At 36.8% G+C, this 14,199-nt stretch overlaps 1 protein-coding gene across 1 annotated transcript in view; it reads right to left on the bottom strand.

Moving 5' to 3' along the window:
- The window catches only part of LOC107742425 (AF4/FMR2 family member 2-like), a 221,854-nt gene that overhangs the window by 4,498 nt on the left and 203,157 nt on the right, over nucleotides 1–14,199 (bottom strand). The window contains exons 14-22 of the mRNA XM_016555376.1: nucleotides 12,985–13,100; nucleotides 10,817–11,075; nucleotides 10,015–10,151; nucleotides 9,751–9,814; nucleotides 7,219–7,355; nucleotides 6,921–6,992; nucleotides 3,436–3,529; nucleotides 3,126–3,175; nucleotides 150–367 (exon numbers count right to left, since the gene is read on the bottom strand). Of these exons, the coding sequence (XP_016410862.1) occupies nucleotides 150–367; nucleotides 3,126–3,175; nucleotides 3,436–3,529; nucleotides 6,921–6,992; nucleotides 7,219–7,355; nucleotides 9,751–9,814; nucleotides 10,015–10,151; nucleotides 10,817–11,075; nucleotides 12,985–13,100 (1,147 nt within the window). The remainder of the gene's footprint in view (nucleotides 1–149; nucleotides 368–3,125; nucleotides 3,176–3,435; nucleotides 3,530–6,920; nucleotides 6,993–7,218; nucleotides 7,356–9,750; nucleotides 9,815–10,014; nucleotides 10,152–10,816; nucleotides 11,076–12,984; nucleotides 13,101–14,199) is intronic.

Below are 14,199 nucleotides of genomic sequence, written 5' to 3'. Positions count from 1 at the left end.
TATATATATATATATATATATATATATATATATATGTATTTATCGCTCAGCTATACTCTCTACTTGCAGTCTAAAGAAAAAAAACGAGTGTCTGTACAAACTGTCTACTGAACAATAAAACCAGAAAAACAACTCAAAAACCACCCTACCTTGACTTTCCTGGGCCAGCTTGTCAGCGGTTTCCCAGTGTTCATAGCTGCGCAGGATGTTGTTGGTGATGTTGACATGACTGGCTGCCATGTGGTGGATGCGTTGGGGAATGGCCACACTTCCAGAGGCAGAGGAAGAGCCCATCACTCCAGCGCCGCTGCTGACCGAACTGACCGGAGATGGACTCAGTGACATGGGAGACGGGGTACCTGTGCTCCTGTTGGGAGAAAGATGAAATACTGACCAATGACAATTTTGGAAATCCGATCCGCTGTATTTCCGCCACATTTCAAACTAACATAGCATTTTCCATACCCTTAAAATGGATCTTGCGCATTCCTGTCTATCAAATGTTAGTGGCAAGCGGGACATGTAAAGACATTTTGTTTGTTGCTTGGTTTCTGTTTATTTTATGTTATGCTCAGTAGCCCCGCCCACAGCGAAATCTCATTGGCTCAATATCCTGTGCAACACAGCTTTACATAAATCATATGTTAACTGGCTGCAGTGACTACCCTTGTGTAAAATAAGTAATCTTTAGCATACTTGAAAAACGGGTACTTATTACGGAAATAAAAAACTTGAAAAAGAATGTACTTACAGTAAATGCAAACTGAATGTTATCATACATTCAATTACATGTTATTTACAATGAAATGAAAATGCAGTTACACTCTATTTTAAGGTGTTCTTGTTACAGTGTAATTATATATTTAAGTACTGAGTAATATTAATTAATACAGGGTTAGAGTAAGGATAAGGGTTTGGTTTAGCATCATTTTCATAATTCTATTGTCTTTTAATATAGTTGTACTGCCGAATATACTGTTAAGCATTTATGGTAAAATAAATGTCATTTCTATTAAAACGTGCATGTCATTTATTTGAAACGGCACATTCGTAATGATGCATCTGCGGTTTAGTACATTTCAATTAAAAAATGTCAAAAACTTTCAATATAATATCAGATAACATTTACAATGAAATGAAAATGCAGTTACACTCTATTTTAAGGTGTTCTTGTTACAGTGTAATTATATATTTAAGTACTGAGTAATATTAATTAATACAGGGTTAGAGTAAGGATTAGGGTTTGGTTTAGCATAATTTTCATAATTCTATTGTCTTTTAATATAGATGTACTGCCCTGATATACTGTTAAGCATTTATGGTAAAATAAATGTCATTTCTATTAAAACGTGCATGTCATTTATTTGAAACGGCACATTCGTAATGATGCATCTGCGGTTTAGTACATTTCAATTAAAAAATGTCAAAAACTTTCAATATAATATCAGATAACATTATAATCAAGTACTTTACATGTGCTTTAGTATGTTGGTCAACACATCAAAATAAGCGTACTTCTTTAAAGCACAAAAAAAAGATTTTATCTAATTATTTATAATGTACTTTAAGTTTACTGCAAAACGTACTGTATATATATATATATATATATATATATATATTACAAAATATCCCTCACAAATTTGATGCCACAGATCATTTTTTTCTTTAACCTTTGAAATGTTTTTCCTTTAACATTTAAAAAAAATGAAAGTGTAAAAAAGTTTAGGTTTACCGTAAAAAAAAAAATACTTTACTCATTTTTTAACATTTTATGTAAAATTAATATTTTACAAAATATTTTGAATCAAAGCTGCATTTCGAACTAATTTATGTTCCAAATTTGAAGTTGATATTACAAAAATTTAGGTTCCTGTGAGATTTTGTTTAGATGCTATATCAAAAATAGCAACCAGTTGACCCCCAAACTCCACTGAATTTTTTTAATGCATTTTCCTGTCACAAACGTATAAATTTCTGCCACAATATTACTTATATCATGAAATAACCACCAAAATATGGAACCTTGAGACTCAAACCTTTCCAACGATATGTGTTTTGTGAAGACCAGAAAAAGAAAAAGAGCGCCAGTGGGACACTGACAGAGAAAGGGTTCAAGTAAAACTTCTAATTTTACATTATTACACCTTTCAAAAAAGTTTTTCAAAGTGCACTGTGTGTTAAGAAACAGTCAAGAAAGTGTACTCTCCTAAGAGGCCTTTTATTTCATTAATATTATTTTATCTGCAAGTTCAGTTTTAAAAAAATATATACATTTAAGATTTGAAGTACACTATAAGTGCCTATTCAGTCCAATTAAATGCACTTCTTTTCCACAAGCTACCACCATTACCACCAGCACATGTTCACCCAACAACCCTTTAATCAGTATCTCAGTACATTATCAACAGTAACCTGCAGACACTGTCGTCCCTCCAGACAACTATCGGCACACATATTCATTGGTCTCTTTAGTGCTGCACCCCAAACAGTCTGGTTCAGTGGCCCGTAATCCACTGATAAATTGAAACACACTCAAGCCTCGGCCTGCTAAATTATGCACCCTGTCAACAGCCGGGCCCATTCATAGCGGGTTTCAGGGCTCTGCTAAAATAAATAAACTCCCTCCAAGGTGAAAAGAAAGCTGATAAAGATTCCTGATGGTAAAGGATGAGGAGGAGGTTGAGGATGGATGTGTTGATCAAAGCTACAGCAGGTACGGCTGGTTCTTTATTGCTAATGTAGTGGCTGCAGGGGCCGAGCCGGTGAAGCTAATTGCTTTTGACAGCCAGGTTGGCAGCCGAACAGCGGGCCTGGGTAGTGTCCAGCTAGAGGCCGGATCAGACACACACACAAAGTCAAACACAGCACCTCTCGCACTGCCTCACCCCATTGGTACTCGGTTGCCATAGTGCTGACATAGAAGCGATGCTGCTTTCCCAGAGTTCATCTCTTCATGTCCTTTCAATGATGTCAAGTAACCATGACTGAGGTTTCATATCTCACACTATATTTTTTTCCCACTTGGCAGCGGGAAGAAGATTCAGGAGAGCTGTTCTCAAGCAAGATGGAATCTTTTCACAAGCTGGCAGAAATACAAAAGGACAAAGAGAGCAAAATGCACGTACTTTCCATTGGCTCCCCACGGCGAAGGTGCTTGGGAACTTTTTGCAGAATTCTGAGGGAGCAAGAAAACGTACGTCGAGAACATTTTATAAACACAGCACATAATCGCCAGATGCAAACATGCTAGGTCTCATGCAAACGTTATTAATCATAATCAGCTTACAGTTTGACAATGCACGCTTGGAATTGATGAATAAATTGATTTAATAATGGCATGCAGAATTTATGAGAACAAGCTATTCAAACAAATATGAAGATTTCTAGTGCTGTTTCTTAATTGCAATAAACAAAGAAACAGAGGCAAGGTCGTACCTTAAAATACTCCATTAGTGAGCGGGAATACTTCATCGCATGATCTTTCTTCAGCTTGAACATTCGCAAGTACAGAAGTGACAAACAACGATTGCTAGAAAAGAGAAAATATTCATTAAAGTTCTATTAAGATCCTTCCAAACGTATTCAAGGAGTATTGAAAGATGCTGTTAGGACTATTAATGTAGCATCATCAAGGCAATGTTTGGATGTTTTTGCTTTTTTATGCCCAAGGGATTGATTTTTATTGACACTAACTTTTGGTTGTATGAAAGTTACATTAAAACTGGATTTTAATAAAACTAAACCTATTTATCATGCCATTATTATTATTATTATTATTATGTTTATGTTTATTTTTTGTTTTCGAATGCCTTTATGTGTGGACTTTATTGTTTTATTCTTGTCCCAGAGCCAGCTAATCTATCTTAAGATATGAAAATCCATAATAAATTTCATTGCATTTTCAAATCCATTATAATCAAAACAATGACATAAACAATTTCAGTATTTACTCAGTTAAAATTATTTATATTCATCTGTACACAAATTATGACTGTCCCACAATTGTGGCATAATTTCCATTATGACCGCTAATTTTGCATACAATCAAGTTTTTTTTTTTTTTGTGTACTTTGGTGCTTAGTGTACTTTTAGTGTAATTTAGTGTACTTGGAATGTAAAGTGTTAATGAAGAACTTGAAGAATGTGAAGAAATGGGAAGAAAATAAATAGATAATATCAAAATAAAGCCTACATCATTTTTAACCAAATTTGTACAAGATTTGTTAAAATATTATTTAATTGTGCACAGTTAGGATGCATAAAATGCTACACTGTAAAATCATATCAGATCATATCAGTAAGTCATGGCAACTTAATTTTCATATAAGACAAAGGAGCCATCAGTTTTATTCCAGAAATGTTAAAAATGTCATTTTTCATCACAGAATGTTTTTAAACACAATAAATACTGGGTGGAAATGACGTGTTCAGATGAATGTTCAAAAACAAAACAAAAAACAAAACAAAACAAAACAAAACAAAACAAAAAACAAATCTCTTCTGTGTATGTCTACTGTTGGATACTACTAGTAGTCAAATATAATGTAGTCTTGTGTTTTATTAAAATTTATTATAATTGATATCGCAAAAGTATATGCACTTGTGAGCGGCGTGAGCTGCTGGAAATCGAGTATTCAAGCTGTTTATTCATTTTTCCACCCATGAACGAAAAACGAAAATTTAAGCGGAATGCTCGTTTTTCTACTTTCAATATTAAATCAAAAAACGAATGATCAAATGATACACGGATTAAATTAAATACTAGCGAATAGTTTCAAAAATGTGTTTTAAGACAATTTATTTCTAATAATTCACAGGGCCAAAAGTATCTGGCAAGAACATTAAGAGTATCTTGTTGACAAAAACAGCAAAAAACAACAACAACAACAACAGTATTATCATAACCAGCAGCGTGCTTCAATATGAGCACTGAGGGAAAAGCAGCCAGTATCATGGGGTGGCTGACCTTTCAACAGTATGCTTGCGAGACACCAGATGCTTGGGACATATGCACAGTCCCATGAAACCAAAACTAGCTTTCTCACATTTCACACGCATCCAGACTACTGAAGTCCCATCAATATATAAACAAGGTGCCTGTCCCTCCTAAAGCAGGTCAGAGGCTTTTATCGCATCTTCTTGATACGTCTTTATTTGTGCATGGAACGTTTCCCAATGTCACAGGTCAAAATCTACAGGCTATTTTGGCCTAATATCTGAAGCCCGAGAGTAAACATGTTTTCACAGCTCTCTTAAATGCATATAATATCGCCTCTGTACAGTATTACATCCTCGACCCAGGTTTATAAATCATAAACGCAGCAGCCTTTGAAAATCCCTTTAGGCTGCTAGATGGCTTTCATTACCAGACATGAGAGACTGGCAGCTGAATTCCAATCTGCGCTGATGACTGTCATCCCACTATAAGTGCAAAACTAACCTTGGCATTCAAAATAAACAAGCCGCCGCGGCGTGACAGGCAGGCAGAGCACGGGCGGCTTTTATCTGGGCGAGAATATGTTTCTGCCGTCAGCATGTGGAAATCTTTCATTATCCTCTAATAGCTTAATGAAATACAGGAATAATGATCCACTCTAAGCTGATTAAGCGCTTTAGCAGTGTTTTAAAGCTTCCTTCCAGATACAGATGATTGTCGTTGAGCGATGGCTGAGAGGAGATTTAACTGGCTGCTAGTGCAAAGCGCTGGATTTAGCTTCTGATGGTACGCGGGGAACGGCGTCGGAGTGTTAAAACCACCTCTGACGCCCTGAGAACGCCCTAAAGCGGACGCCACTTCTTCAAAACAACTACATCGGTTGGGTTATCAATGAAACTCACGTTTTGACCTCAATGTATGTTGGGTGTGACTCATGGATTCATATGACACTTTAAATAAAGTTGTTTTTCATCAAACAGGTATTGCACTAATTTGATGTCACCAGACTACTGGAATGAAGTCCATACTGCGGATCATTCAGGATACTTACGCGATAACGTTTTCAACTAAAATGCACAACTTTTTATGCGTTTTGGCCATTATTTTACATGACGACAGCATTTTGGAGACCTGAAAACAAACTTTTGTAAACAAGTTTCAAAGTGCAAGTTTTTGAACTGTGATGTCATGCATATTATGTGTTCAGTTAATAGGCATGTGCACAGGTGCATAGTGTTTCTTTACAAAATGACATTGCCAACTACTGGCCTGGCATGAATACTACAGTGTGAAGTTCGGTTTTGACAACATTTGAAAAACTTTTCTGTTTTTAGTACATCATTGTCATGAAACGTACCCTTACTCGGGAAGGGTTCATCTAACAGAAGCATGATTCATTTTTTTCTGTGACATTTAGGGGTGGGTAATCTGATATAACCTGCATAACTGCAAGAATGTAGAATTATTCTCAAGGACACAATGTTTACTTGCCAATGTTCGATTCTATGAGTCTTGCAACTCTGTAAAACCAAGCAAGTAGCTCTTCCTCTATAGTGTATCAGTAAATCAGTAATATTCTGAAATATTATTGCCATTTAAAATAGTTGTTTTCTATTGTATTATATTTTAAAATGTAATTTATTCCTGTGATGCAACGCTGAATTTTCAGCATCATTACTCCAGTCTTCAGTGCCACATGATCCTTCAGAAATCCTTCTAATATGATGGTTTGCTGCTCAAGAAACATTTCTGATTATTATCAATGTTGAACGCAGTTGTGCTGCCTAATATTTTTTGTGGAAACCCTGATTTTTGTTCCAGTCATTTTTCAAAAGAACAGAAGTTGTAAATGTTCCATGTAATGTGTCTTTGCATGTATAACAAAATTAATTGATTAAAACAACAACAACAACAAAACCTTCAAACTTTTTAACGGTTTATATGATTAAATATGGAGAACTGAGAGACATGAATGCTAACTTACCACAGTACAGCGAGCTTCTTCTCAGCTATTGTGGCAGAGTGACTTGTGAAGTTCTTTAATCTCATTGCATACCTTAAATAACAAAAGTACAAGAGTTACACAAATATGATAAAACTATTGATGCTTTTGACAATTCTCTTCAACACCATATTTCAAATAGCAAAGGGTCTTAGAATACACTGATGAACTTTGAGGACCATCTATTTGTACTGCCTCTGATGTCAATAAAACAAGGACTGTTACAACTGTAGGTAATGACTATCATCTAGTATTTTCGATGTATGAAGAGGGCACTGACCTGATGAGCTCTACGGTTTCTGAATACATTGTGTATGGTGACTTGGCCTCTAACGGGTCTCGTTCCATGGCGTTGCCGCATTCGATGAACGAGAGCGCTCCGTCGGCGTAATTCACAGCTTTTCCGAACTTGTCCATCTGTGAAGCAAAATTGGCATTAAAGGTTGAGAGAATTCCGCAAATACAAGCTCGTACAAAATACAAAGCTCGTAAAGTCATACTGAAAAACAGATATCATCGGAGGAGGTAATAAAGCCATTAGGCTGAGGTAATTCTCTTATGAGGCAACGCGAGTCAGAAGATATAATGCAAGAGTGAGGCAACGTGCAGATTTACGGTCACCGGACTGGCGTATATTTCCAACTTCACGACAAGTTTATGAATCAGAACAGTTTATTTTGTGTGGTAAAGTCGTACGAAGTGCTTTTCTCTACATTTAGGGATTATGTTGTTCATCCTGACTTATCGGTACAGGTTCGTAAAGGCTAACTTTAACTCTCATGTCTCGAACACAAACTAATCAATAGCACTAAACAACATTACGCCTGGCACAGACAAACACAAACAATAAGAGCATATCTCATCTCCATAGGAGCGTAAAATAGATTTACTGCCCACTTGCCTCCGCTGGCACCTTAGGAGCCGAGTCCATTCATTTTCAAGTGAGCCCTTCAATACGAGGCGCGCGGACGCCCGGGATTCATTACAGGCCTGCCACTACGCTCATGTAACGCTGGCAATCAATTCCCTTTACTTTGTATTCATGACTAGGCCTATACATCGTCATAGCGATTTATGACAGAGAGGATGTAACTTGCGATAATGGACAATGTCTCCAGAGATAATTGCCTGGATCCAATTATTGAGGGTCTGGGGGTCTGTTTTGTAAATGTCTAACAAAGCTCCTGCTTTATGGATGCTAAGGGCAGACACAAGGGCTTTCGCTCACCTAGATTGGAAAGTCTTCAATTATAAAAGGTCTGCCGAGAGAGCTTTTTCCTCAGCTTGCTAATGGCTCTCTGTAGCGGAGGGGTTGTGTGTCCGTGTAGTTAAGAGCAGTGTGACAGGAATTTTTCATCTGCTCTTGCTGAGTGCTAACTTCCCATTGGAAAGAAAAATTGCTAAAGATCGCACTAATATCACTGTTTCTCCTAGGCTTCACTGAGATTGGATGAGAACTAAATGGAGTTTCTGGCTTGGTAGATTTTTCTCCTGTGTAAAAGACGTCATAATTTCACATATGTGACCCTGGAGCACAAAAGCAGTCTTAAGTCGCTGGGGTATATTTGTAGCAATAGCCAAAAATACATTGTATGGGTCAAAATTATAGATTTTTCTTTTATGCCAAAAATCATTAGGATATTAAGTAAAGATCATGTTCCATGAAGATATTTTGTCAATTTCCTACTGTAAATATATTAAAACTTAATTTTTGATTAGTAATATGCATTGCTAAAAACTTCATTTGGACAACTTTAAAGGCGATTTTCTCAGTATTTTGATTTTTCTGCACCCTCAGATTCCAGATTTTCAAATAGTTGTATCTTGGCCAAATATTGTCCTATCCTAACAAACCATACATCAATGAAAAGCTTATTTATTCAGCTTTCAAAAAATTGACCCTTATGACTGGTTTTGTGGTCCAGGGTCACATATGTCTCCTTTAGAGTTTCAGAAAAGATCTCACTGTTACCCACAGTGCTCAGGTGCCAAGATATTAAATTCAGGGTTCCCACACTTTCTGATCAATGAATTACCAAGATTTTATCAGCCAACAATATTACTTTTTATAATGCCTTATATAGATCGCATTGATAAAGACCAATCTTAGCTGAACAAAGAAAAACCTATATTCACTATAGAAATTCTCTAAATTTCCTTGAATTTTTTAATCTTTATATATATATATATATATATTAACACCAACAAAACACCAACAACAACAATACTACTACTACTAATTATTATTATTATTCATTATCAACTATGAATTATTATTATTATTTATAGTAATACTTATTATTATTATTAATAATAATAATAATAATTATTATGATTAATTCTGCAATCAAAAGTAAGAATACCACTAATAGCAAAATTAGAAAGATCAGGTCAATTTATAAGCTATGACGTTTTTCTGTAGTTTATACCATAGCTAGTCAAATTGTTTCTGCTTAGAAAAAAAGTTATTTAAACTAGGATTTTATTTAAAGATGTGATTCATTAAAACAAATTATACATAAGATACTAAAACCACACACAATAAAACACATTTTCTTTCAGTGTTTTATTCTATCTAGTATATTATTTTATACATTTTTATTTAGTTTTTTAGTACATCAAGTTAAAATAAATGAAAATGAGAAATGTTGCCTTGACAACTAGATGAAATAAAATCTGTTTTTTAAATGTTTTATGAAATGAAAATATTTTCTTATGGTTTTGGTTTTAGTTTCAGTTAACTATAATAACTGTGATTCTATAACAATTATTGTTTTGTTCTGGCACATAGAAGTGTTATGAATAGACTTACCAAAGCATCTGCCTTATGTTTCAACTTCTTGGCTTCCTGCATGTAGTAATCTGCATTGTGAACACTGTAATGATATAAAGTGTGATTAAGATCTGTTTGTTTTTCACACACATCCCATTGTGTGCATTAACATGAACCTGAAATATGTAGAGCTGCTATGCGACTGAAAGACAGTTCAAGACATGTAATACTACACAATCAGTCTTCTGTACACAAGCACACACATCAGTCATTACCTGCAGTAATCACATGGCTGTTACATACGTGTCATTAAATGTGAGTTTCGGTCTCCTGGGCTCCATGTGCTCCATGGACAGGGTTGAAGGGTTTGACCATAGGTCTGGCTCCGACTGACCATTGCCGTGAAAACCGCTGGACGGCTTGCTGTGACTGTCTTCCTCCTGGAAAAGCAAGAGAACATTAAAACGGTAATTAGCCTCTAACAGCTTGAATAAAACATAAGGGAGCCATTCATTCTCAGTCTGTTCTGCATCTACTCAGTGTTTTCATTTTTAGGACCATTTAGTTGGATTGATTTTGGACGATCGGCACATGGGAGCCATTCTCTTGTCTTCAAAGCTATTTTGAAAACTTTCCAAGAAGGTAATTAGTTTAGCAAAAACACAGGAAATGTGGTGAAGACCTCAAGCGAGGGAAAAAACCCAATCTATCCATCCATCCATCCATGCATTCCTCCATCCATCCATCCATCCATCCATGCATTCCTCCATCCATCCATCCATCCATGCATTCCTCCATCCATCCATCCATCCATCCATCCATTCCTCCATCCATCCATCCATCCATGCATTCCTCCCTCCCTCGATCCATCCATCCATCCATTCATGCATTCCTCCATCCATCCATCCTTCCATCCATCCATCCATGCATTCCTCCCTCCCTCCCTCCATCCATCCATCCATCCATCCATTCATGCATTCCTCCATCCATCCATCCATCCATGCATTCCTCCCTCCATCCATCCATCCATCCATCCATCCATCCATGCATTCCTCCCTCTATCCATCCATCCATCCATCCATCTGTCTGTCTGTCTGTGACTTACAGTGCTGGTCTTGGAATGGGAGAAGGATTTGTTCTCTCCTTTGCGGTGTTTGTGTGATGAGGACGATGATGAAGAGGTGGAGGCAGGTATTGTGCGGGTGGAGGGGAGGGTGTTTGGGACGGTGGAGGTGTTTCCCTCCTGACTGAGGGAGCTGCATTCACTGCTCCTCCGTGGGCGGCCCACCGGCTCATCGGACAGCGGAGACAGTAGAGGCGGTAACAGCTTATCCTCCCGCTTGCGAGGTTGCTTCTTCAATGAACTTGGCAGAAAAAAAAAATAGAAAACATGTCAAAGGTCTCTGTCCGTGCACTTGCAAGACACTGCAAGACTTAGTGCGGCCTAATAAATTTGTGGTATTTACAATATTTCTTAAAACTAACACATACAGAGTCAAATTTAGTGGTGTTTTAAACACTACTGAGGGATACTGGGGGAAAAAGTGTGTTTTAATTTAAACACAGTTAGATATACAGTACCTTAAGTGAACGTAAACTGATGGGACTACACATTTTATATGTGTATATCAGATCTGTGCTTTAGGCCTTGCTGTGTAAATGCAGATTAAGAGCTAATTTTAATGAGCAGGGGAAAGAAATCGCATGGACAGATTGTTGCTTGAACAACTTCAATAATGACTTTAGACTATTAGACTGAAAAAAAGACTTTCATAAATATAAACATAAACTGACAAAAGAAGGGAGAACAAAAAGTAAAAAAAAAAGATCATTTTCAAATGTTCAGATGTAAAACTGAAAGGTGAGCATTCATATAAAGTGAAGTATAAAGTATATTATCATTATTATCAAAGTATTTATCATTATTTAAAATAATAAATTATGAGAAGCAAACTGAAAACATATTATCATATATTAGCAATACATATATTATGTTAGCATAATAGCAATATATACTGTAAACATATATTGTGTCTCCTGGGCTCTTCAGAATCTATAGTGACTGTCTGAGAGAAACGCTCTCAGCTCAACTTCAAATGTTGCATCTCAGCACAAAACTGAACCCTAATTAAAGAGTAAAGCTTCTTTCTGCAAGGAGCTACTGACATATTATTTTACACAGGGTGTAATTTTTTTGAAAATATGATACTATATTCTGCTCTCTCATTTATTATTTTCACCCTTCATGGCAGTAGGGTCGTTTGAGGTCAAACGGTTTTGTTCCTTTTGTTTCCTTTTTCTAGAACAATATAGGAGAGACACAAGGTAATACACAGATGAGAGTGGAGGTGGTGGCACCTGCATGTGCTCTGATATAAACTTGGCAAAATTCATTTACATAAGTGCTTACATGTTTAAACTTAGTCGAAGCGCTTAATAAAGAAGCTCCACTGAGACAGAATGTCCTAGACAGCAGCATATTTTTGCATTGGTTTATTAGGCTGAAAATATGCTATAAAACATGGGTCTCATCAGTTAACAACACAACATAAAAAGCCTTCTTTACTTTTCTAATTCAATTAAACGGGTGAATGCGGTGGATGGGCTGATTTAAAACACACTGAGCAGGTGACAACAGTAAATAGCCTGGGGTGCTAAACACTTCCAGTAATAGACGTTGGCGGTGGCTAATAATTTAACGTAGCACTGTTGATCATATCATGAAGATTCGCTGCCGTTAGTCGTGTTGCAGTGCGGTGACCACTCAGGCAGACAAGACAAGCACATAACCCCTGTCACGCTTATGTCTTCGATGGGCTCTAGCCTGGCCTGACACTTATTGAATATCTAAAATTAGCGGTAGCCGTTGTGCTGGCGTCAGTGTTAAATTACTATAATGCAGTGGGACAAAGCAGGCAGGCAGCTCGAAAGGGTGACCTGCTGTTCTCCCAGCGTATCCCAGCATTCTTTCGGAGGACATAACACAGAGTAAGCTACTAAGCTGAGTTGGCAAAAAGTGTTTTCATGCATATGTGGCAAAAACATCAGGGGACACTGGCAGCATATATAAAAAAAAGTAAAAGGTTGAACGCAGTCCAACAAGAATGCACTAATTTCAATATCGTGATAATACCGTATACCGTGATAAAAGCATTAGCAATTAATCGCAACATGAAAATTTGATACCGGCATATCCCTAGTCACTAGTATATCTCCTAAGACGAGTATTTGATAATGTAGGCAACAAGCCATGAGTCAGTACTGAATACTCACTCTTTTGTGCTGGAGATCTTGTGGTTGTGTATGGGCGAGATACAAGGAGGAAGCAGCAGTGCGTCTTTGTCCATCCGAAGCTTCTTGCCTCCACTCATCACGTCACAGTGCTCAGACTGCAGAGAGATGGAAGTTAATTACCACCATCCAGAATTTAACATGTTATTTAGCTTGGCAGGATGAAGGACGAGTTGAAACATCTACATCAAGACTTTTTATTTCTCAAACAACCATGTTGGAAGACGTACCCATGTCCATATTCCAGGATGACAATGGCAAGATGAAAGAGTGATTCATGATAAATCATTTTCATTCATGAATTGGTCACCAGAGTCCTGACCTTAACCCACTGACAGCAATGTTCCTTCTAAGCTTACGTTGCGACTGTGCAGAATAAATAATATGCCGCACACAGGACAGATGCAAAAATGAGTTGGGAAAGCCATTTGATTGAATTCTAGAAAATGCGAAATAATTGCAATGCTTGGGCAAACGGCTATAGAGTTGGTGAATGCGGTTAACAGGTTTCATTGAAAGAGAATGAAGTGCGCCAAATGAGTCGCTGTAGAAATCAAATACTTTAATTTTTGTGGACGAAATAACTCAACACGAGAGCCAACGCAAATGTAATGACATGTGAAATAAAACATCATCATGCTTTAATGAAGAGTGGCTTGATTAAGTGGTGGAAAAAGCGGTTGATGGGCACGGAATGGCAACAAAACTGAGACATTTACAGTCACACTCAGGTGTAGTAGTGTGCAAACTCTACTACATGGGGATGTTTTAGATAAATGTAAAAGAATTCACGTTCACATTTTTTGAAAATATTTCTTGAAAATATTAGTTTTTTTTAAAAATATTATATTATATTATATTACATTACATTATTATAAAGAATATTCTTTAAAGGGGTCATATGATGCGATTTCAATTCTTCCTTTCTCTTTGGAGTGTTACAAGCTCTTGGTGCATAAAGAAGATCTGTAAAGTTGCAAAGACTAAAGTCTCAAATCCAAAGAGATATTCTTTATAAAAGTTCAGTCAGCCACACCTACCTAAAACGGCTCGTTCTAACACGCCCCCACATATCTACATCACTATGTGGAAATATTAGCATAATGCAGCCCAAATGTGCACGCAAAGAAAGAAGGCGTGGTTTCAGGAACAGCAGTAGTGTTGATGCAGCCATGTCAGGGAGACGCTGTGTGTTTC

Source organism: Sinocyclocheilus rhinocerous, unplaced genomic scaffold, assembly GCF_001515625.1.
Source record: "Sinocyclocheilus rhinocerous isolate Xijiao unplaced genomic scaffold, SAMN03320098_v1.1 scaffold70, whole genome shotgun sequence".
Classification (NCBI taxonomy): domain Eukaryota; kingdom Metazoa; phylum Chordata; class Actinopteri; order Cypriniformes; family Cyprinidae; genus Sinocyclocheilus; species Sinocyclocheilus rhinocerous.
The sequence above is the reverse complement of the archived record's forward strand: the minus strand, read 5'-3'. Positions and strand labels throughout refer to the sequence as shown.